Below are 21809 nucleotides of genomic sequence, written 5' to 3' on the forward strand. Positions count from 1 at the left end.
AGAGGGAGTGGGTTGGGCAAAAAAAGGAAAGTAGAAAACGTCAAAATAACAAAAGAAATTCTCATCCATCTGAAGGATCCTCCCTGGAATGACCCAGGTCCCCTTCAACCCCCAGATCGTACTATAATCCAACATGATAGCAACACTGAGCTTCTCCAGTCCTCAGCTCCTCCGAGGAGGAGGGTACGACTACAAACGAGCAGAACTAGCTAAGCGCCAGGTACACTAGAAAACTGGTTGGAACAGCATTGAATCGAACCCATAACTTCTGCACTGCTGGGAGTCGACCCAGCAGACAGAAGGGATGAGAGAATGATCCTTTGGGAGCGGGAGCCTGACTAATTGGCTAAACCCTCTGGTTGTTTTGATGACATTGAGACTGCGGAAACTGATATAAATACCGGGGGCACGTCAACGAGGAAGGAACGACCACATAGCGCGTGATGTCATCGCCCGTCGGCTGTCCACTGTATTTTCATTGTCCTTGCTGCTAGCACGGCTCGCGCTAAATATCAAGATTTCCATGTGATTTGGTTGGCGTGTTTATCATCATGACTGTGTTGCAGGCTACAATCATGGATTTGTTAAAATTGCATTTTGGTGAAATTGTTTGGTGATGATTGTAATATAAAATCCTGCCTCTCTTGGCCTATCTTCATTTAGGGTGTTCGGCCGAAACTTTCTCTCGTCTCTTAACCGACACAGCCTTCGTATCTTGGTCTGTTACTCGAAACAGAATTTACTTGCACATGACTGCCTATTCTATGATCTTGATGTACCCAAATGACAGCCTTGGGCAAGCGATGTAAATGGTATATATCTTCGCGCAAATCGATTCTTTGGACTTCCTTTAGTAGAAGACAATGTTAAATTAAGATTGACCGTGCCGACAGGCGAAACACTGGGAGACAATGTGGATGGATGGGAGCTCGAAGGGATACAGGAGATGTAGATGGAAGTACAGCTGATTGATGGAGTATCAAGGCGAACTCTTTGACCTACACATATGATGCCGGCACTCCAGAAGGAGCCTCTCGTCACCTGTGATATGAATCTCAAAACACTTGGGCGGTCACGAAGCACACGTCAGGGGAGGTGGCAGAATGGAGAGAGGCCGTTTATTTCTGAAGTCTAGTTGTTCCCTTGATGTTCTGCCTGTGGGAGCACTGGAGGAAGGAACAGAGCCCTCCCGTTGGCCAATGACGACAATCCGGAGAAGTAAGTCCACGATGAGGGGCAGGATAGTAGAATTTTTTTTGAAGCTGTCGTGAACTTTCACACTTTCTTTCTATCTCATCCAAGCAGCCACTCACGATTTTGCTTGCGCGCCCGCTTTCGATTTTTTTTTTCAAAGACTTCGCGTTTGCTTGCGCTCTCTCTCGTCTTGCTCGGTTTTTTTTTTTTTTTTTTTTTTTAAAAAAAAAAAAATCATGGCGAAATCTTCCGTTGCCGCTCGCCGTCGCCGCGCCGAAAGGCGCGAGCAAGCCAGTCGTTCCGCCGAGCTTCTCCCCAGAAATGGGATGGTTTACTGTAAGTATTTTGTTGTTTTCCATTAGTTTCCTCAGTTATCAATTCAACTTTTACCCATGTCAAAGGCTGTATCTTGAAGATCCTGGCGGATCTCTTTTTTCGATCTATCGCGACATTCAACCACCTTAGCAACCACAGAGGGTCTGTCAGCAATGACATCTCGCTCTCTCGACCTCTTTCTCCTGCCGGAAATTTGCCAATCTCAGGACCGCTATATCCAAGCCACTCAAGGATTACGGATTTGTCAACCACAGGTCATATGCTAGACACCTGGCAAAGACAGGAGTCAGTCATGTGATCTCAATTTGACTTAAACGACCAGTCCAACTGCAAAAACCAAATTCAAAAATTCATCCCCCTTTCACCAAACTATATATGGCGGCGTTGACACCGTTCACTGATCCAATGGCTAACATGTGCTGGTTACAGCCAACAAAACTGTGTTGTTGAACCGCGCTGCTGCCGATAGCAAAATGATCCGAGCGATCAAGAACAGCTGGGTATGTCTTTTATTGTTTGAAAATCCAAAAAAAGAAAGAAGAAAACGAAAGAAAATAAGAAAAGAAAGGAAATCACAACATCATCAACAAGGAATGTTTTGGCTAAACAAAACTTTGCGGTACAGGCCTCCAACCTCGACGTCTCCGTGGTCAAGCTTAGCTTGACCAGATCCATCATGGACAAGGCCCTGGCCTCAATTTTTGCTGCGGCGACACAAGTGACTCGGGAGATGATGGAGTCAGGGGAAATAAACGGAAACGTCGAAACAATGGCGTTTTTGAACAACTTGAAGTTGCGCGTCGGAACGGTCCCGGTGGTTTTGGCTGGTGGCGGAACGAGCATGGGCGTGGGCACGTGGGCGAGACTGGTGCCGTCCGAGCTGTTCTGCAAGATCTTTATGGTCTTGCGGGCTGCTCGGCGGTGCTGGTTCGAGGCGCCAGAGGAGCCGCTTGCCGTGGAGGAGCATTGCGCCCTCGCGCACAACATTAACCGCTTCTTTGAAGTGGACATGTTGAACTGGGGGGACTTTGCGATGGTCCAGTTTGTGGTGCGGGGTGGGCTGGGTGATTTCGGTGTGGGTGTAGGAGGGGAGGATGACGACGAGCTCTTCGATATCTTTGCGGGAGATGAGAAGGGAGAGGGGGATGAGGTGGTGGATGAGGTGGGCGAGGAGGATGGTGGTGATGAGATGGAGATCGACGATGTAAGTTCCCTGGAGTTTGATCCCTGGATTTTGACGTGATCAATTATACTAACTGAAAGCTACCAGTCAACTTCCAAGCTGTTGAACTCTGGTCAGTTGGAGGAGGCGTTCGCTCGCCTTCGGGTGGATATCGGCCAGGCCGAGTTGCAGCTGGCCCTTGCCAGGCTGCATTTCTGATTGCCTCTGCAGGTGCGGTGTGAGATTGGTTGAGGGCGGATGGAATGGGGACGGCCGTGTAGGATAAAGAACAGGATTGGTGAAACGTGAGGAAAGTGTAGGATAATTGAATGGATTCATGGCGTCTTCAGCCGGACGAAGCGGTATACCAAACGTTGATGAAGGCATCCTTGCGACATGTCAATGACTGGACGACGTGATAGCCCAAAGCTTGTAACATGACATCTGTGGACTAATTACACGGTTGTCTGGCGATGAGACCCTCCCAGGGCCTCAGATGCACCAGATCGGTGCCACCACTCTGCACCTTGTCCAAACCATCGGCATAATTTCCCGCCACCCATTGGAGTCCCCATTTGGGATTTTCCCAGGTAGCCGAGTGCCCAGTGAAGTTGAGAACAACCACCCATTTCTCCCCAGAGTCAGCCACCCTAACGTACGAAAAGACGTCTGGATTTGTCTCGTCGATAAGTTCAAATCCGCCATGGACCAGAGCACCAGCATTCTCTTTCCGAAGCGTCACCAACCTCTGCCAGAAGTGGTACACGGACGAGGTAGCTTCCGGTTTTGTTTGTGCTGCTGCATTGACAACTGGATAATCGTCATTCACCCGCATCCAAGGGGTAACCTCTTCTGGACAAAAGCCACCGTTTGGACTGCTGTCCCATTGCATGGGGGTGCGACCGTTGTCCCGGGCTTTGGCTCGAAGAGCTCTCCGGGCTTTTTGAAGCTTTTCTTGGTCATTAGGATACATCTCATTTACCCTGAAGGAAGGTTAACGTTAGCAAGGCTTCTGACAAAATTTGAGGGGCTTGGATGAGAAACTTTTTCCAATAATTGACCGACTCAATATCCTTGTACTCCTCTGGTTCCCACTCAAGCGGGACATTTCTCATGCCCAGCTCCTCTCCCTGATAGACAAAAAGAGTTCCGCTTAGGGTGGTCTCCATCATTGCAAGCAACTTCGACCCGTACTCTCTGTACTCATCGCTATCATCACAATAGTGCGATACAGACCGAGACTGATCGTGATTCTCGCAGTAAAGCGAGTTCCAGCCACCGCCATCGATCATGATTCTTTGCCAGCGAGAGATAATCCGGCGCAAGTCGGAAACATCCCAATTGCCCACGGACATTCGAGCATCACCAGGGACATCTCCTCGCTCCGAATCGATATCGACCAGCTCAAAGTGGAAGACCATGTTCAGAAACCCGTCTTTCTGATGCACGATCTTGAGGAATTCTTTGTCATCATAGATGAAGGGCATTTCGCCCACTGTCATCTGATCGTACTTGTCAAGAGCCTCGCGCCGCATTTCCCCAAGAAACTCGTGTAACCTTGGCCCATTGGCGAAGTGTTGGGTAGCCGGCTGGTACGGCTGACCAGGTATGACAACCTCGGCATCAGGAAAGCTTTGGTCCTTGGAGATGAGGTTGATCACGTCCATCCGAAAGCCGGCGACGCCCCGGTCTAGCCAGAAGCGCAAAATATCGTACACTGAAGCCCGGACGTCTGGGTTCTCCCAGTTGAGATCGGGTTGCTGGGGCGTGAATGCGGCGAAGTAATACTCCTGGGTCGTCTCATCGAAAATCCATGCCGAATGCGCCTCTCCCAGAATTTGATTCCTTCAACACTGTGTCAACTAAAATACAGCGAATCAAAGAGAAGGGGAGCACATACCAGTTGTTGGGCGGCCCTGGCTTTCCTTCAACGTCATACTTGGGCTTCCTCCAGATATACCAGTCACGCTTTGGATTTGACTTGGACGAGCGAGATTCCAAAAAACACGGATGCTGATCAGAGGTGTGATTAACAACCAAATCCATCACCAATTTCATCCCACGACGGCCCAACTCCTGAATCAGTCGGTCAACATCTTCCAATGTGCCATACGGGGGATAAATTTTCTTGTAATCGGCGATATCATATCCATTGTCCACTTGAGGACTGTCATAGACTGCAATTATTTCCCAAATTAGCATTGTGATTTGTTGGGCCGAAATAGACGGTGCTCACTTGGAGAAAGCCAGACAACGTCGACTGTGCCACATGTCAGCAAAATATGGTGAGAGAGAGCGGCAAAGGTGCAGAGTGCTCCATGCCTCCAAGATCTTTCAAGTAATCAAGCTTTTCGGTAACACCATTGACATCACCCCTGCCATCGTTGTTGGTGTCATTGAAAGAAGCTGGATAGATCTGAAGGATGATGGTGTCAGTTCATTTTGTCAGTCACATTCAGCTAGAAGGCCGTACTTGGTACACCACGGCCTCTTTCCACCACTGACGGTCAGTGTGGGATTTGCCGACGGACATCTTTGAGGCGCCCAAAAGACCGATTCCGACCCGAGAGTGTTTCACCATCAAGAATCGATCAACTCTGCAAAGACAGCAGGAACCCCTCGTTTCTGCCCAGCGTGACCGGCCCCACATTCAGACATTTTCTCGCCGCTGACACTCAAAGGACCCACGGAATATGCGGCCGGCGCCGGACGCTAGATCGATTTCGCCATTACCATCCGTGCCTCTAGATTTTGATCGAAAGAATTAGGCTGGATTTCCAAGGCGCAGGGATCGATAACATTGAACATGCTAACGACAAAACGTGGGCGCGTGGGTGGGCAGCGCCTCTCCGAAAATACATGCAACAGGCCCAGGAACTCAGGGGCCTGCCAAGACCATCTCCAGATGGCACAGATATACGGCACAAATTCCCTTCAGCCAATCACCAACATTCCCGAAGCACAATGTTGGTGGCGTCCCTGCATTCAATCCGCGCTCCATGAATCCAACTGCAAGACCTGCAACAACAATTATCAGTGCAGCTTACAAGCCACATAGGTAGCCACATAGGTTTGGACTGGCTGAAGAGTTCCGGAAATAGGAAGATGGTCGATTCACCGCTGACTTGGAGCTCCAGCATCCAACATGCTACGGATGGCACAGCGATGTGTGCTCTCACGTCCCAAGACATGGCCCAAGGCCACGGACCTTAAGACGACCACTTGGTCCTCCGCAAAGCAGCCGAACTTCGTCCATCTGAAGTGAACTCCAGAACATCAGTGTCGCTCTAAGTCGGCTTAGTACAACACCATTGGACCCCACACCCATCCGCTGAGACAGCACCATCTACCTCGCCAGTGACACTGATCATGGGTGTACAGGAGCAGGCAAAGGGGGTGGTAAAGCCAGGAGGTTGCCTTCCGGTTCCACATGACGACCTGTTACACTTCAGTCGCTGTCTCAAGTACGATGAGAGAGAGAAATACGTCCAAAATGCCCCCGAACACCTCCGCAGCCAGGTGGGGCATTTGCTGTCCCGGGTTGAGCATGTCAGGTCCGAGATCGACGCCCGGCCCGATGGAGAGTTCTGGACTTCCAGGTTAGCCGACCACATATCCGACTTCAGATCAAAGCCCCAGCCAAAGAAGACGGAGCGGTCGCCGCTAGCCGCTACTCTTTCCCGACTACACATCGCTAGCCGGACCAACCTCAGCCGAACAAGTCGTCTTGACGTTCCAGAAATCCGCCTTGGTGGCAAGACTTTATCGACACCCAATATCGCCGAGGTCCTTTCAGCCAACCCATCCCCAACATTTCAGGACATCAAGGACCACCCATACAAAGGCCTCCAGGCCGGTGCTGTCTACTACAAAGATGGTATTCCCTACACTCATCCCAAGCTGGAAGGCAGTTTCCCAAACCAAACAACCCCGTTGGACGATTTACTCTCAAACAAGGGTGATAAGAGCTTGTTCAAAGAATCTTGTGAAGAAGGCATGTTGAGATGGTTTCACATTCCGTCCAATAACATGGCCTGGGTAGAAGTAAGTTACCTTGCATAGAAAGAGATTCAGTGCACAGCTAACAACAATCAGGAAGCGATAGCCCGCCATTACAATGAAGAACGCCCACCAAGAGAGGACCTGTTTGGGAAGCCAAAGGTCAAGTCCAAGACACATGAGATTCTTCGACGGGTCGGATGGCGAGGTCACTCTCGGGAGGGCGTTGATCCTAACAGCCCACCCCACACCCGCCAATTGAACCCCGGTTGTGAGGTGATCAAAAGCGGTCACGAAAACAACCCTAACGCCATGTGCCTCTTTGTATGTCGATGCAATTCATGTCATACAAATAGTACTTCAACTGACATATCACACAGGCCCCGTACCTCCACTGGGAGACAGCATTGGGATTGGAAAGACAAAACAAGTCCATCGAGAGAACCACCAGATCTGCAATTTTACAACATGCGTCAGGCATGCAAGTCCAGGATCGGGTTGAAGATACCTTTCACCAAGAGCTTCAGGTCCACCAAGTCAACAATACTTCCCTCTCTTCCCTTGCCCGCGAGGCCATCGTCTCATCCACGAACCACTTTCGTTCCATGACGATGCGGGCTACTACTAGACGAGGTGTTGTTGGAAGGATCTTGTTTTGTGCCGCCAGAATCGCAAAGCTGATGGTGTCTTATGAGGATGATGAACTCGTCAGCAAGTATCTTTATGCTAATCCCCCGTTGCATCCCCGACGGACATTGCATCAGTCTCTAAATGAGTATTCCACCTTTCTGAGGGATACTGAACGCTTGGACAAGGATCAGATTGTGTACAGAGCAACAGCTGGGCTCAAAGACCCGACTCGCCAGCAGTGCAGCAAATTTTGCCAGTGCTCTGACTGTACGAGTGCACGGGCAACTGTGCCTCGGTTTTTGATGGTGGACCAGCTGTGGGTATTTGTCTTGGATGAGAGTGAGTATCTCGAGAAGCTTGCATGGTGACCTTGCTAACCCATGATAGATACTGTCATCACAAGCTTTCCACAACGCTGGGGATCTTACTTCACAAGCGATCCGTCAGGAATCCACTCTCGAGTAAGAAAGCAGCTTGAAAGAGAGCGAGACGGGGTCAGCAGTTCGTATGATCTGGTTCTCAAGATCTTCAACGTCTGCAGCAGGGTGTTTTACGAGAATATCAAGTTTGCGGACAGACAGCCCATGCTCAATTACATCTTTTCCGATTCGATCAACTTTGTGGTAAGATTTTCCAGTTACTCTGAAACGAGACGCAAGCTTACACCTGGCTCAGACCACAAGAGAATTAGCCGCCCGTCAAGAGCTCTCCCAGCTTGCTCAGACGATCCTAGCAGCTTACCGTTCCCCTGACAAGACTCAAATCGCCGAAGCCCACAAGGCAGTCATGAACATCAACCCCGAGGCCGGCCTCCTCCGGCAAGTAGACAACATTCTCAGCGACCTGAGCATCATCCGCCAGATCAAGATCGTCCAGCAAGAAGTTCTCAAGCAGTACCACGTCAACGTTGCCCGGGTCCTAGTTCCCAACTATGCCCTCCGTGCCGGCTTCGAGCCGCATACACCCGGTCTCAAGGAGGTAAAGCGCATGCAAGAAAGCCTCCGTGACGACCAAGATGTCTCAGAAGAGACCAAGTCAGCGGCAAGCTGGACGCTCTCCTGTGCCGATGACTCGGAGATGTTCCTCGCGGATCAGTACAGGCAGATTGACCGGTTGTACAGAGCAGCGGAACATTGCCAAAGGAGACTGGAGGAGCTGCTAGAGACGAAAAACAAGTACGCCGGCATTGTCGGGGCGTGGGAAGCGGTAGCCAACAGCATCGAGCAAAGCAACCAGGGCAAGTCTATCATGCTGTTCTCAGTACTGAGTATTATTTTCGTAAGTTCTTACCGTCACCCTTACCTCCATTATCATACCGGCTGACAATGCACCTAGCTCCCCCTCTCTTTCATCACCAGCATCTTCGGCATGAATATCCAAGACTACCGCATCGGTCTCGGCACCCTCGCACAGGAACTCTACTATGTTTGTAAGTGATTACCTCCCTCTCTTCTTATCCCACCATCCCTAACATCCAAACTAGTCGGGGTCTCAATAATCGTAATCTTCATCTCCCTCCTCCTCGCCTTTGACAAGTTCTCCCTCGCACTCCTCCTCTACTGCATCAAGGTTCCCACCAAGTGGGTCATGACTCGGATTGCGCTCCTCCAACCGGCCTCGTTTGGCACCAGGACGAGAAATTACCGCAAGCTCAACGAGAAGCGGGTGAGGAAGATCCAGCAGATGGAAGAGGAGATCCAGCGGGCGAGGCTGGTGAGGGATACCAAGGAGTTTTGGCGGACGATCGAGGCGGAGCAGGCGAGGAGGCGGGCTGGGTTGGGGCCACAGGGGGGAAAGAGGGTGGATAGTGACAAGTTTGTTGTTTAAGTGTGGAAAAAAGCTGTATCATGGTGTATACATGATGTTTTAACACCGGAATCTGGACATAATTCGCCACGTGACTTCTCGCCGCTTTATCTGACTTGAATTAGGCGGAGCTCAGGACCGGCTCATCTTCGGCTCCAGCCCGCTCACCTCGCTCAGGGATTGCTCAAGGTCTGCTCACTTCGCTCAGGGACTGCTCAGGGTCTGCTTACCTCGCTCAGGGACTGCTTAGATTAAGGTTTGCTCACCGTGCTCAGGACTGCTCTAGATTGCTCATAGTCTGCTCGCCCTACTAATGGTTCCCTCATTTACTACTGATGGTACTCTCACAAGCCTATTCTATAACGCTAGTCTAGGGATCTTTTAAAAGTGTTCTCTTGCAAGAAATTCGTGCTCTAGCAGCTTGATTTCGCATCTCGAATATCAAACCTATCACATTTACCAACCCAACCCGATGTCTCTAACAGCATACAGAATGTATAGTCAAGATACGTTACGTCTAGTCTATTCTAAAACTAACACAAGTAATTTTCTCTATAGGCTGCAGCCTTAGGCGCGTAACATTACAAGTCGGAGATCTTTGCCTTTCCAAGATACTAGAGCAGTTCTCGGAAGTAGAAACACGCATATACCTAGAGACGTGTTTAGAAGTCACTCAACTCTGCAGATATTAAGAATTATAACAAGGAGCCAGAAACGGCTTCTAGTTATAGTATACAGACCCTGTCTATTGGTTTGGGGTGCGGCCACAGGCGTGAGGGTATGAGTAAGGAAGTAGGGGTCTCTGGGGGTTCAGCGGTCATGTATATAAGCGGTCTGCTTCTGACATTCTATTTTAGACAGGATATCGACTTTTATTTTCTTCATATTTTGTGCCGTGCACGCGTGTAGGCAATTCCGGCCCTCTGATCAGGCCAATCCGGTGCTTATTATGTGGCCTGCGAGCCCATAGTGTCTTTTCTTTGTCCTGCGTGAAGTGCGGCCTGCGAGCGAGCCACTGTCACGCAGGTGTGGTCATTCAGGGACCTGTTGATGGTATATTTGTGGTGTTGTGGTTGTTTTTGTGTGTTTTCTCACCATTTCACTATAGTTCTATACTTAATTATTATTTTTATCCTTATACTGGAGTTATAATACGATACTTCCCATCCTAAATTAACGTCCTAACAGCCTAATTTATTTCTTATAATAATCTTTTTCTTTACTATACCTTTTATTATATCTAACCGTAGCCAAAAATCAAGTCATCGCCAATTAAACTGAATACAGTATCAATTTCCACACTAACTAACTACCAAACTAGCCATTACACGTCACCTTCTATCGCTTGCCGGGCCTTGGCACTGGGCTTCGCCACCCGACCTGTACGTGTTCTAGTAAGTGCCGTTGAACTGGGCTCAGTTGAACTGGGCGCAGGTGTACTGGCCGGCGTACTGCTTGCAGCTGCTGGTTCCCGCTGTGTGGCCCTGGGTACCCGTTGCCTGGCACCACCTCTGGCACCACCTCTGTTGCCCCTGGAGCCCCTGGATTTCTGGTTCGCCCTGGCAACGGCTTGTTCAACAGTGCCCAAACCGTTCACTGTGGCTGGCCGAGATACAGTTGTATTTGCAGCATCTGCTGCATCATCGCCTTCCAGATCTGCAGCTTCCCACTGGGACGCTGTTCGCCTTAAACTTTGCCGCAGACCTGTCGTACTGGGAAGTTGAGGGTTGGTTCTTTGTATGCATGGGGGTGAAGGGGTAGGTGTTGGTTGGACCTGAAGGCCCAGTGGCACTGTTGACCTGGGTGCGGTGGCATCAGGGGCAAAGGCATCAGAGCCCCTGGGTCTGCCCCTGAGCACCGTCACACGGTCAAAATCCTGGTAGTGCAAATACCGGTCCTCGTCAACTAACGACCTTTCCAACCACCAAAAGGATGGAAATCCTTGAGCTCAAGGACCTGGTTGTTCTTCTGTACTTGGTGAATCAAGTGAAGACAGGGAAGTCCCTTATTGGCAGTGAATCTACCTGTACAAGCAGGGATCTCGTCGGGTTCGGGATTGCGGGCAGACACCTTGTACTTCTGAAGCTGGCGACAGTGTTGTACTACACTGTCAAGTGGTTTCCAGGCAATTCTTGTAGGGGTTTCGCCCAGAAGCTTCATACCCATGAAATCCCTCCGCAAGTGGTCCTTTTCAAAGCGCCTGGCTTCATTCACATTCTTCTCCATGACGGCTACCATATCAAAAGTACGGTCAAAAACATCCTTGACCGCGCTCTTCCCAGTGACAACGAAGCTCTTGAGCATGCGGTTCGAGGACTCCACGGGGGAGGTTGTTCGTTGACCGAGGGTGAGGTGTTGAGATGTGTAAGCAGTGGCCCATTGCCGGATGACTGGGAAGTAGGTGGATTTCTGGTGGTTTCACGGCGTGGAAGATGAAGAAGAAAAGGTCGTTGCAAAGTGGTGGTTTGGTTTGAAAGCAAAGGTTTGGTTGCAGGTGGGTTTGACTGCGAAAAAGGTGTATTGCAGTGTATTGCACGTAAAAGAAAAAGAATTGGCCAGGGTTAGGGGTTTGTACGGGAAGAAAAGTGGGCGGGGGGTCCGGGAAGTGAAACTGGGGGGTCCGAAAAGTATTGCTCTTTCGCTTTGCAACCTTGCCTTGGCGAGCAATAGTGTCAAGCAGCAACTCCACAGTAGTTAGCAAAGGGTGAGCATTACTACAATCCCGGACTCTTTTGCTTGTATTACAAATACGTCTGAGCTCCCAATTGATGTGCGGGCATCGTATCCTGCATCTCTAGTGTATATAGAGGTTCCTCTACAGCCTTTAACGGCCCCCAATAGCGAAGACTAGATGAAGCTTTAGTTCCGAAGGTCATTGTTTGTTAGCCCAAAGATGACCTCATGTCATAGCAGCAGGCTTTCCGATATGTGACGTTTGCTTGCCGTCGGGGAATGATAAGCAGAAGTTAATGCCTTTGCTGTTGAGCGTGGGCTTTCAACTGCGCGATTCGAACAAGATGCGATCATACTATTCAACGAGTGTATTGTTTGTATCTGAATCTCTCTAGTGACCACGTCCTGCTACCCAGTTTGAATCACCCAGATTGAGAGCTCTACTCCTTATACGGAGGCTCATCCCTCCTTATCTGGGGAATCCGATAGGTAAGGAATTTAGGAAGGGCCTTCATTGGTACCTCGCCGCAGCCTACTTTTCCATCCTCCCAGAAAAAGGTGTTTAAGAGCGTGCCGAGAATAACGGCATCCTGGACGAGACCGATATTCTTCTCCAACATCTCACGAGTCTTCTGGGACATCCCAGCAAAAAGCTCCTTCCAAAAGGCTCGCTCAGCAACCTCGAACTCGTCCGGCATCCAAAACTCGCCCCCCGTATATTCGCCAGCCAGGGTGTGAATGCGGCCAAGACCCACAGCAAAGGGTTTCGGCGTCGACAACTCCCAGTCGATCAGGCCGGTAACTTCACAAGTTTCGTCGATCAGGATGTTGACGTCGTTGAGGTCGTAGTGCGAGACCCAAAGCGGCAGCTTGCTAATCTCGTTCAGCTTGCCAAGAAATCCTTGTAGCAAGGGCCGGTATGCTGCGACTTCATCCAATGGGCTGGCCAGTATGGCCTCAAGATGCGGCCGGATTTTGGTTGACACAGCCTCGCCACTGCTGTTGGCAAGCCAGCCCTTTGAGAGCACACGCCCGAGCGACCTGTTGACGGCAATACGGCCTTCAGCGCCCTTGCCGGCGACGCCGTGGATCCATATCTTTCCCGGCAGACGCTCGAGGGAGTAAACCCAGACGCCCTCGTTCTCCAGCTCTTCGTCTTTGAGAGCCACAGCATCGGGGACGACTTGGCCCAGGGCGCCTTTGGCTACCCTGAAGGCGTCGAGATCCAGTTTCTCGGTTCGGAATTGGATGACCACTTCGCGTTTGTCAGTCAGCGTTACAAAGAAGGTCCGGCTGAACATCCCCTGCATTGGCGGCCTGTCGACGCGCGTGGAGGCGCTTCCAAGATGCTCTGACACTAGATTCTTGATACGCTTGACTTGTTTCGTTGGCGTGTTGAGCAACTTGGGGAGGTCATTGTCGGAGATAATGGGAGGTATGATGTAAAATAGAGTGTTTGGCGTGCAAAGCGTAGCTGTAGTTGGGCAGGTTGAAGTTGCGGTTGACCGAATGTCGAGATTTTAGGAGCGGCCTTTGCTTCCCCCAATTGTTTGCAGGTAACCCCCCAAACGCGGTGCCAGATCGGGGGAGAGAGCCAAAAATGCCGTAAGAGCAAACCTGCCAATCGGGTCAATCCGCACCCAGTAGCGGTCGTGTCGTGCCAACAGGCCGTTGCACAACTTCCTTTTCGGTAAGTTAATCTGCAACTAGCTATGCCTTCGCTACGAAGACGCGAAACATGAGAAAGAAAGAAGAGAAACAAGACCTCGCGGGCGAGTACTCTCTAGATACATATGATTGTCTTGGTCCGAGCAGAGGGAGGTGAAAGGTTCCAGAGGTGTCAGTGCGTTACTGACGTTGGCTGGCGCTTGCGCAACACACGAAGAGGAATAGGTTCATCAGGGGTTGTCGGTGGGACTACTCCTCACCACTCCCGGGGCTCAGCCAGTTACAGTTTCTGGCTTTACCAGAGGCTGGGACTTCATGTCATGATCCTAGGGCTGCCTTAGGCTAAATGATTCGCACATAGAAGCTGTTTCTGTCTCTGCAAAGGCAGATATCCTTGTTTTGGAAACAATCCAAGTTTTCGGTGATCCCGGATGCAGGAACGATATTTGGAGGGAGACAACTTGCCTGATTTGGACTAACTTAGAAACTGTTCCTGGAGTGGATGCTACGCTGTATGAGATGTTTCTGACTCTAATACAGACATAACTTTTACACTAATCCTAAAGGGAATAATTATTAGTGCAGCTAGGGTTATTTTCTAGCAACTTCCACCAAAAGCCCCCTGCAGCGCTAACAACAATTACCGTGTAATAGGTGTACGCTCCAGAAACAGCTCTGCGATGGTCTACCCTCCAGTATACCTGGTATCAGGTGGTTTCAACCATTGCTCACCCTACTCAGGGCCTTGATCACCCTGCTCAGGCTTTGCTCACTCTGCTCAGGGCCTTACTCACTCTGTTCAGGACCTTGCTCACCCTGATCAGGAGATCTCCACTTCTGCTCAGGTTAAAGCGGCGAGTGCTCAGGTCCAAGAACGGAAATGGAAACGATCCATGTCCAGATTCCGATATTATTATAGGTGGTATAAGGCGCATGGAAATGGGTTATCAGGTAGAAATAGGGTTTGGGCATATACCAGGAGTAATTAAAGAGTACATATTGCATAATAATCACATGAATTAAGTACTCATTTCATTCCCAATTTTCCAATGACATGTCATGCATTGATCGATAGATTTCACCGCATCACCAAGGCTTTAGAATATAGTGGTTTCGACCATCTTTTAAAGGCCCTTAAGATCTCATGGGAGTGTCTATTTCCCCGTCCACGGTGTGAACGCCTATCTTGGCCGGACACCAACAACCTCCCCCCTCATGCAAACCACCTCGCCCCTTTTGACCACCAGTCTGTATCTTATTGTCTCCCCATTACCTTCCTCCACAGCCTCCGTCCCAATGGTGTACTCCTCCTCCGCATACAGCGGTGACAAAGCTCGGTAAGCAATACTCTTCGCCTTGATTGCCCCATCCCGTGAGTGAACATCCCGCCAGTAATTCATCAGATTAATCAGATTCAAGGGCCCATGCACAACCACATTCGGGTGACCCTCCACCTGCCTCGTCCAGCTTTCGTTGAAGTGGATCATGTGCGCGTTGAACGTCAGGGCAGAGAACTGAAACAGCGCAACAGGGGACCAGACAAGATTGCGCATGGTATACCCTGCCTTTAGATCTGTGTCATCCTGAATATGGGACTTGGTGGTGGGTATCGTAATAACTGGAGCGATTGAGCCAGTAGGCGGTGCAGGTAGTGGTTGGCGGAAGATCCATGATCTGGGGGTCCGTCAGCAAATTGGATAGCAACAAAAAAACACAATGGCTGGGCACGTACGTACCTTCTGTCAGTAAGAGCTACCCCCCGAGGAGAAGCAAATATCTTTTCCACATCCACCAACACCATCTCACTCCCATCACGGCTCTTCTTCGCTTTGGCATCGAGAATCTCGGTGGTTTCCTCTACTCTGTCTCCTATTCTCAGTTGCACCTGTGGGTTCCACAGCATCTCCCCTCCAGCCCACATCCTCCTCGTGAATGGGGCCGGCGAGTTAAATGTTGTGTCTGACCCATCCGCTCCTAGCTCTGACTCGAACTGGGAGGGGGTGAAGTACACGAGGTGGTGACCGTAGGGAAGGTAAGTGCCGTCTGGTGGCTCCCCCGTGCAGAATTCTGATCGTCGGCCCAAGGTAAGAGACAGCTTCTGGAGTTGGTTTCCATCAAGAAGCTGTTTGCGGACGAACTTTTGGCCTTTGACTTTCTTCAACAGCTCACTGGCTGCGGTCTGGGCGGCGGAGGTGTGGATGTGACGGGTGGAGGCTTGGCAGGAGGTGGTCATCATAATCTGGCTGGCTAGAATGCGGCGGGTGATGCGCGCGGGGTGCTGGAAAAGAGCCATTTTCCAGTGGTCAAGAAAACGGACAAAAATGCCAGGGCCGATGTCTACTCACTGTTCATTCTCAAACACCAAGGTCCGTTGGTGATGTCGTTGATCAGATGTCAAAAGCGGAACCCCTTCCCCGGAAATAATAGGGGGCGCTAAACTGGGTGCCTCGGTGGGGTCCACATTCCCCGCTTCCCCAGAAAACCGTTGTGCAGTCCATCAACAACAAGAACGACAGTGCGAGACTGGAGATTCACATTGGCGCTTCTCGATAGTGTTGAGCTTTCAATTCCCTGACTTCACAATGTCACAGTTAACCCTCCGCATGATCACCCGGTTGACGCGCCTGGCTTCCAATCACCGGCCGGCCCGCCATCAACTGTTCTCCACCTCGGCCAGGCGCCCCCTGATGTCAACAACAGGCTTCACCGAAACACAGCTCACCGTTCGAGAAGCAGTCGCGCAGGTCTGCTCGGAGTTTCCCAACACCTATTGGCAAGAACACGACCAGAATGAGCAAGATCCCAAGGAGTTCCATGCTGCCATGGCCAAAGACGGCTGGCTCGGGATTGCTCTGCCAGAATCTCTTGGCGGATCCGGATTGGGAATATCTGAGGCCACCATGATGATGCAGACGATTGCGGAGTCTGGGGCAGGAATGGCGGGCGCCCAGAGCATACACGCCAATGTCTATGCTACACAGCCGCTGGCCAAGTTTGGGAGCACCGCCCAACTCGAAAGCACCATTCCGAAGATCATTTCGGGCCAATGGCGGGTTTGCTTTGGGGTGACTGAGCCGAACGCGGGACTGGATACGCTGAGACTGTCAACCAGGGCCACGAAGCAGAGCGATGGTTCTTACAAAGTGACTGGACAAAAGATCTGGATCACTTGCGCTCAAGTGGCCTCCAAGATGATTCTGTTGGCGCGAACCACACCGCTGGAGGAGGTCAGGAAACCGAGCGAAGGGCTGTCATTATTCTGCATCGATCTTGATCGTAGCAGCCCAGGTCTTGAACTCCGACGAATCAAGAAGATGGGGGGACGGGCTGTCGATGCTAACGAGGTCTTCTTCGACAACTATTCGGTTGGTGCCGACTCGTTGATTGGCGAGGAAGGGCAAGGCTTCAAGATTATCCTGCATGGGATGAACGCTGAACGCTGCCTGCTCGCCGGCGAGGCTCTTGGTCTGGGGTATGCTGCTCTAGGAAAGGCGGCAACGTATGCTAGAGAACGTAACGTCTTCAAGAGGCCAATCGGACAGAATCAAGGAATCGCCCATCCGCTAGCAGAGGTATACATGAAGCTTGAGGCGGCGAAGTTGGCAACGTATCATGCTGCGCAGTTGTATGATTCGAGCAAGACCGATAAGACGATACGCCAAGATGCGGTGGGTGTGGCTTGCAATAGTGCAAAGTATCTGGCGGCCGAGGCAGCGTTCTCGGCGTGCGAGAGAGCCGTGTTGACGCATGGGGGAATGGGTTACGCGGTCGAGTATGACGTCGAACGGTACTTTCGAGAGTGTCTCGTGCCGAGGATTGCGCCCGTTAGTCGAGAGATGATTCTGAATTATATCAGTGAAAAGATTTTGGATCTTCCACGGAGTTATTGAAGCTTCGGTGGTGTGCTGCTGGTAGTCACCAGGTCGTCACTCCGCCTGCCAGTTTTCATGGTGGTGGACTTGGGTGGCCAGTGACCTCACCCGCTAGGCAGACTTGGGCTGATTGAACCTTCTTATTCTAGATGAGTGTTCAAGTGGTTACCCTCACCGGTCAATCGATGCCAATTTTCAGGAGTCTGGTGTTTTACAATTGCTCTTTTAGTTCATGTGGAGCCGGTGGTGGTCTAGAGCATGACGGGCCGAGTCGTCACTTGCTGCGAACGGTAGGCAACAAAGGCGACTTGAAAGTTTACCGAGGCCACCATAGTTTCTTTGAGACGATTTTCTTTGATCTGCACTCTTCACCTGGTCAACTCCCCAAACTCATGTAAAAAATCTTCGACTATACATGAGCGTCAAGACAAACATCACATCCCTGCCGAGCAAACTTAGATCCATGCGCCAGCAACGACCAAGAATCTCTCTCTGCGAGTATTCAATCGTAGCCGCATCCAGAGTCAAAACAGAGTCGCGCATTTAAACATGTCATCAACATCGGCGCCACAAATACCCTTCGCTGAAGGCACCGAGGAGTATGGCTACTACGAGAGACTACAACATGTCGTCAGATCCCGCCTCCCCGGTATGAAACCCCGGGTTCTTGTCATTACAGACATCGAACAAGACTACGATGACCTCCTCGCTATTATCTTTCTGAGCGAGATGCACCGCATGGGCGCCATCGAAATTGCCGGCTGCATAGCAAACCATCACCCAGCGGACAGACGCGCTAAGTTCCTTCGAACAACTCTAGACTGCCTCAACCTGCAGCATGTACCGGTTGCTATTGGCACTAAGGGTGCTAGCGACATCGTGGCCCATGCTCCAGATCTCTACTATGGCCTCAAGAACAGACGGTTTCACGACTACGCCGAGAGAAAACATACACCTCCTCTCTCAGGCGAAGAGCTCATCGACTTCCTTGTCGACCAATCCGGCAAGGTACAGACACCGGGGGGGACACCTACACAAAAGCTCACTGTTTTGCTCATCTCTTCATTACAAGACATAAGCGAAGCATTCGAGCGGTGGAAGTCAGTACCCGGCCAACCCTTCCCCACAGACAAATTCGACAAGTTCATCTCTCAAGGCGGGTATAAACTAGAGGGCAACAACCTCTGGCCAGAGATGGGCATGACAAACAACAAATTCCACCGTCAAGCGGCCAAGAACTACACTCGAACCCTTCAAGGTTGCAAGCTCAAGTCTGACGCTTGGTCTCGCGAAGCCGCGAAGGCCGCCCGTCTCGATGGCTCGTTCTTCCAGGAGCTCTTTCAACTGGGGCCTATCGGTGCTCATCTCGAGTGGGTGTGGCTAAGGCAGGAGTTCAAATTCTACTACGATCCCCTTAACGATCCATATATGCCCCAGCTCGATGTTGGATGGTATCTGAACACACGCCTCAACCTCTCTCGAAAATCGGACCTGTTCCAGCAATTAGCAAAGTCGATGCCGCCCTTCCAAGAGGTAGTCCCTCTTATCAAGGTCATTGCCTACGACTGCTGTGCCGCGGTCGGTGCAGTCGGCGATGACTTCATGAAAGCCTTCCACGTGCTTGACCCATCCGTGAAGCAACAGGCCCCCCTCGACGAAACACTTTCCGAACACGAAAGGCTTTTCAATGACAACAAAACCATCCACCGCCTCTTCGGCCGGACACAAGATGACATGGGCGGGATCAACGCTGACCAACTAGCCAGCGTCATGGAAGTCTTTATATTAGGAGGCTTACTCGCCACAAAGGACCACGCCGAAAAGTTATTACAAACCAAGAGCCCATCCACAGCTATACCCGACCACGAACCCATGCAATACAAAAATACCCTCGAAAACTGGGAACACGACAGGCAACAGCCCCTCATCACTGAAGTCAAGAGGTGCCGGAAGGAGTTACAGGGTCTCAAAGATAAGCAAGCAGACGCACAGGACAGTCTGGAGCTGGCGAGGACAGCAAAATCACATGATAGGGTGAGACAGGCGGAAAATACCTTGAATGAGGTGGTTGGGAAGCAGACAAAGGCCGAGATTGCTTTGAACGCGGCAATTGGTAGGATCGAGGAGGACAAGACACGGGGGGCGGAGAGGAAGTTGAGAGGAGAGTATGATTCTAGCACACCGGAGCTATCTGGGGCTCCGTATGAGCTGCTCTATCAGAGGGATGTTCTCGGGAGAGCGTAGTTCTGTCAGAACAGACAGCCGCCTACTTGGTGGTGGTGTTTATTCTTGTATAGTACATGTACCATGGCAGTTTTTTTGTGGCATGTTGGCCGGCTACTTGAACACGGAGTTGGCCGGGTGGAAAGGCAAGTCGAAAGTGAAGGTTGGGACAGGCGGGATGGCGGAATCATCCACTTCCATGGGCTTGGCTGGGCGGAGAGGCAGATAGGATGTGTGACTCGGGACAGAAGCAGTGGATTCAGAAAAAGCCTTCCTCTTCTCCCATCTTTACGTCAATGTCAATGACTTCATTTTCTGGAACCTGTCAGTGTCATATCTATACGTGCATGCTATCGAAAACTTACCCTTGCCTTCATTTCCTTGACCTTGCATTCTGCTCATAAACTCGGCCAGATTGGGGTGGCCCCAGTCCAGGCCGTCGACTTGATGGAATTGGTCCACGGTCTTTGTAACAAGGCCATGCTCTTTGCGGTCGTGACTTCTCTTATTGCTCTTGTAACGTTTGGTATGACCAAGACATGGCACGCTGTACATCGCTCCGGCTCTTGGGTGGTCTTTGAAAGCAATCGGTGCCATGGTGCGAGTTTGGTGGGACAATGGGTTGTTTTCCCTCGCGGCCAACCTCTTTGGAAGTCGTCGTTCACGAGTCCTGGACACCGCCGATCCATTTGGGCGGGGAATGGCCATGTTTCCGACGTCGGTGGCGTTGTGAGGAGGATACAATCGTTGTGGTGCTCGCCAACAACCAGCCTTGGTGGGGATTGGAGATGGTCGGCGAAATAGGGCAAACAGATGTAACCAAAACAAGGCAGATCAAAAGTGTGGGTTGAGAGCTTTCAGGTTCTCTTGTTCTTATTTGATCCAGATTCTCTCCCAAGCTGCCCACCAGTGCAATGAGATCTAAGCCATCAATAGCCCCATTAACCCAGCAATCATCCTCGACAAACCCTCATCGTTAATATCTCTTTTGTCCTCCACCACCTCAATCCCACTCCCCTTTAAGCCCTCCTGCAACACATCAAACAATACCTCGTCAACCTGCTTATCCTCAAACTGCTCACCACATTTCGAAAGCAAGCTTGTCCCACCCCTCGGAATCACCACTCTGACTACCTCCGGCCTCATAGCATTTTTCAACCTCTCCACCATAAACCTCCCAATGTCCCTCGCTTCCTCCTTGTTCGTCCTCATGACAGTAACAGCAGCATTATGCTCCACCAAATTTCTGTCTTTGAACCGCTCCGGCACCGTTTCCTTCGCCCCAAAGTTAACCATATCTGTTGCCCCCAACGAAACCAAATATGGAATCCCCCTCTCAACCGCCGCCGTCATCCTCTCCTCCCCAGCACTCATCACACCCCCCACCACAAAATCTGCCACCTCCGTCGTGGTCAAATCCAACACGGCATCCAACTCCTCTTCCCTCACCATCTTCTCCATCGTCTTCCCCCCATGACCAGTAGCATGAAAAACATACACCTCCACATCGTCCCCATACCACTCCTTGAAACATTCACGAACTGTGTCAACAGCAGGAGTAGTAACCCCAAACATCGTGACCCCCAACCTTTTCTTCCTCTCTTGTCCCCTTCCCCTCTCCCCGTGCTTTCTATGTTCAAACACCACTGCAGAACCAACAATCCCGCCCGCCGCATTCCCAATCACCTCCCCCAACAACCCATTGATCCCAGCAATATCAACCACCGAGTTCACCATTCCAATATCACTCTCCCCTACATACCCCCCCGTATCCCCACTAGCAACAGTACTAACGATGACCTTTGGCAAACCCCACGGCAAACCCTTCATAATCCCCGCTGCAAGCGCCGTCCCCGATGACCCCCCCAAAGAGATGACCCCATGCAGCCCCTTTGACGACCTCAAAAGCCCTTCCACAACTTTGGTTGCCTGGCGGGAGATTACCTCGACGAATTCACCCCGGTCGAGGTTGGAAATATCAGTGCAATCCACCAGCAGGTCCTCTAGAGATATGGAAATAGCTTCGTGCTCGACCGGGTTTCGACCCACGTCTAGGAGGATGACCTCAAGGTCGGGAATAGGTAAGGGGAAGGAGATGATTGATTCCCTCAAAAAGAGGAGCGGTTCGAGCTTGGTGTCGCACGTTCCGATGATGAGGATGGTGGGCATGGTGGGTAATGGTACTGATAATCAATCAAATCTGATTGAATGACTCGAATTTGAAAATTCCCGCGAGAATACTGCAT

At 50.9% G+C, this 21809-nt stretch overlaps 7 protein-coding genes across 7 annotated transcripts; 4 read left to right on the forward strand and 3 right to left on the reverse strand.

The window, feature by feature from the left end:
• Nucleotides 1-1595: 1595 nt before the first annotated feature.
• QC763_116135 (uncharacterized protein) lies at nt 1596-3012 on the forward strand. Its single transcript, XM_062908188.1, has 3 exons — nt 1596-2030; nt 2156-2734; nt 2801-3012. Exons 1-3 carry the CDS (start codon nt 2004-2006, stop codon nt 2909-2911), a joined length of 717 nt encoding a protein of 238 aa, XP_062771240.1. The 5' UTR covers nt 1596-2003; the 3' UTR covers nt 2912-3012.
• QC763_116140 (uncharacterized protein) lies at nt 3008-5546 on the reverse strand. Its single transcript, XM_062908189.1, has 6 exons — nt 5166-5546; nt 5015-5108; nt 4929-4952; nt 4593-4869; nt 3758-4537; nt 3008-3675 (listed from the first exon to the last, which is right to left on the reverse strand). The coding sequence occupies exons 1-6, from the start codon at nt 5340-5342 to the stop codon at nt 3144-3146; spliced, it is 1884 nt and encodes a 627-aa protein (XP_062771241.1). The 5' UTR covers nt 5343-5546; the 3' UTR covers nt 3008-3143.
• On the forward strand, nt 5466-9222 carry QC763_116150 (uncharacterized protein). The gene is made up of 7 exons (XM_062908190.1): nt 5466-6736; nt 6788-7015; nt 7072-7660; nt 7709-7944; nt 7997-8599; nt 8657-8750; nt 8805-9222. Exons 1-7 carry the CDS (start codon nt 6062-6064, stop codon nt 9146-9148), a joined length of 2769 nt encoding a protein of 922 aa, XP_062771242.1. The 5' UTR covers nt 5466-6061; the 3' UTR covers nt 9149-9222.
• Nucleotides 9223-12240: 3018 nt separating this feature from the next.
• On the reverse strand, nt 12241-17723 carry QC763_0019000 (uncharacterized protein; the record flags this gene model as incomplete). Its single annotated transcript, XM_062905367.1, has 3 exons — nt 15205-17723; nt 14742-15142; nt 12241-13274 (listed from the first exon to the last, which is right to left on the reverse strand). The coding sequence occupies exons 1-3, from the start codon at nt 15759-15761 to the stop codon at nt 12241-12243; spliced, it is 1992 nt and encodes a 663-aa protein (XP_062771243.1). The 5' UTR covers nt 15762-17723.
• Nucleotides 16051-17358, forward strand: QC763_116230 (uncharacterized protein; the record flags this gene model as incomplete). The annotated part of the gene is made up of 1 exon (XM_062908191.1): nt 16051-17358. One exon carries the CDS (start codon nt 16051-16053, stop codon nt 17356-17358), a length of 1308 nt encoding a protein of 435 aa, XP_062771244.1.
• A 166-nt stretch (nt 17724-17889) lies between the features above and the next one.
• On the forward strand, nt 17890-19584 carry QC763_116240 (uncharacterized protein; the record flags this gene model as incomplete). Its single annotated transcript, XM_062908192.1, has 1 exon — nt 17890-19584. One exon carries the CDS (start codon nt 17890-17892, stop codon nt 19582-19584), a length of 1695 nt encoding a protein of 564 aa, XP_062771245.1.
• Nucleotides 19585-20484: 900 nt separating this feature from the next.
• On the reverse strand, nt 20485-21732 carry QC763_116250 (uncharacterized protein; the record flags this gene model as incomplete). The annotated part of the gene is made up of 1 exon (XM_062908193.1): nt 20485-21732. One exon carries the CDS (start codon nt 21730-21732, stop codon nt 20485-20487), a length of 1248 nt encoding a protein of 415 aa, XP_062771246.1.
• Nucleotides 21733-21809: the final 77 nt, after the last annotated feature.

The sequence above is a fragment of the Podospora pseudopauciseta genome, chromosome 1, assembly GCF_035222475.1.
Source record: "Podospora pseudopauciseta strain CBS 411.78 chromosome 1, whole genome shotgun sequence".
Lineage (NCBI taxonomy): Eukaryota > Fungi > Ascomycota > Sordariomycetes > Sordariales > Podosporaceae > Podospora > Podospora pseudopauciseta.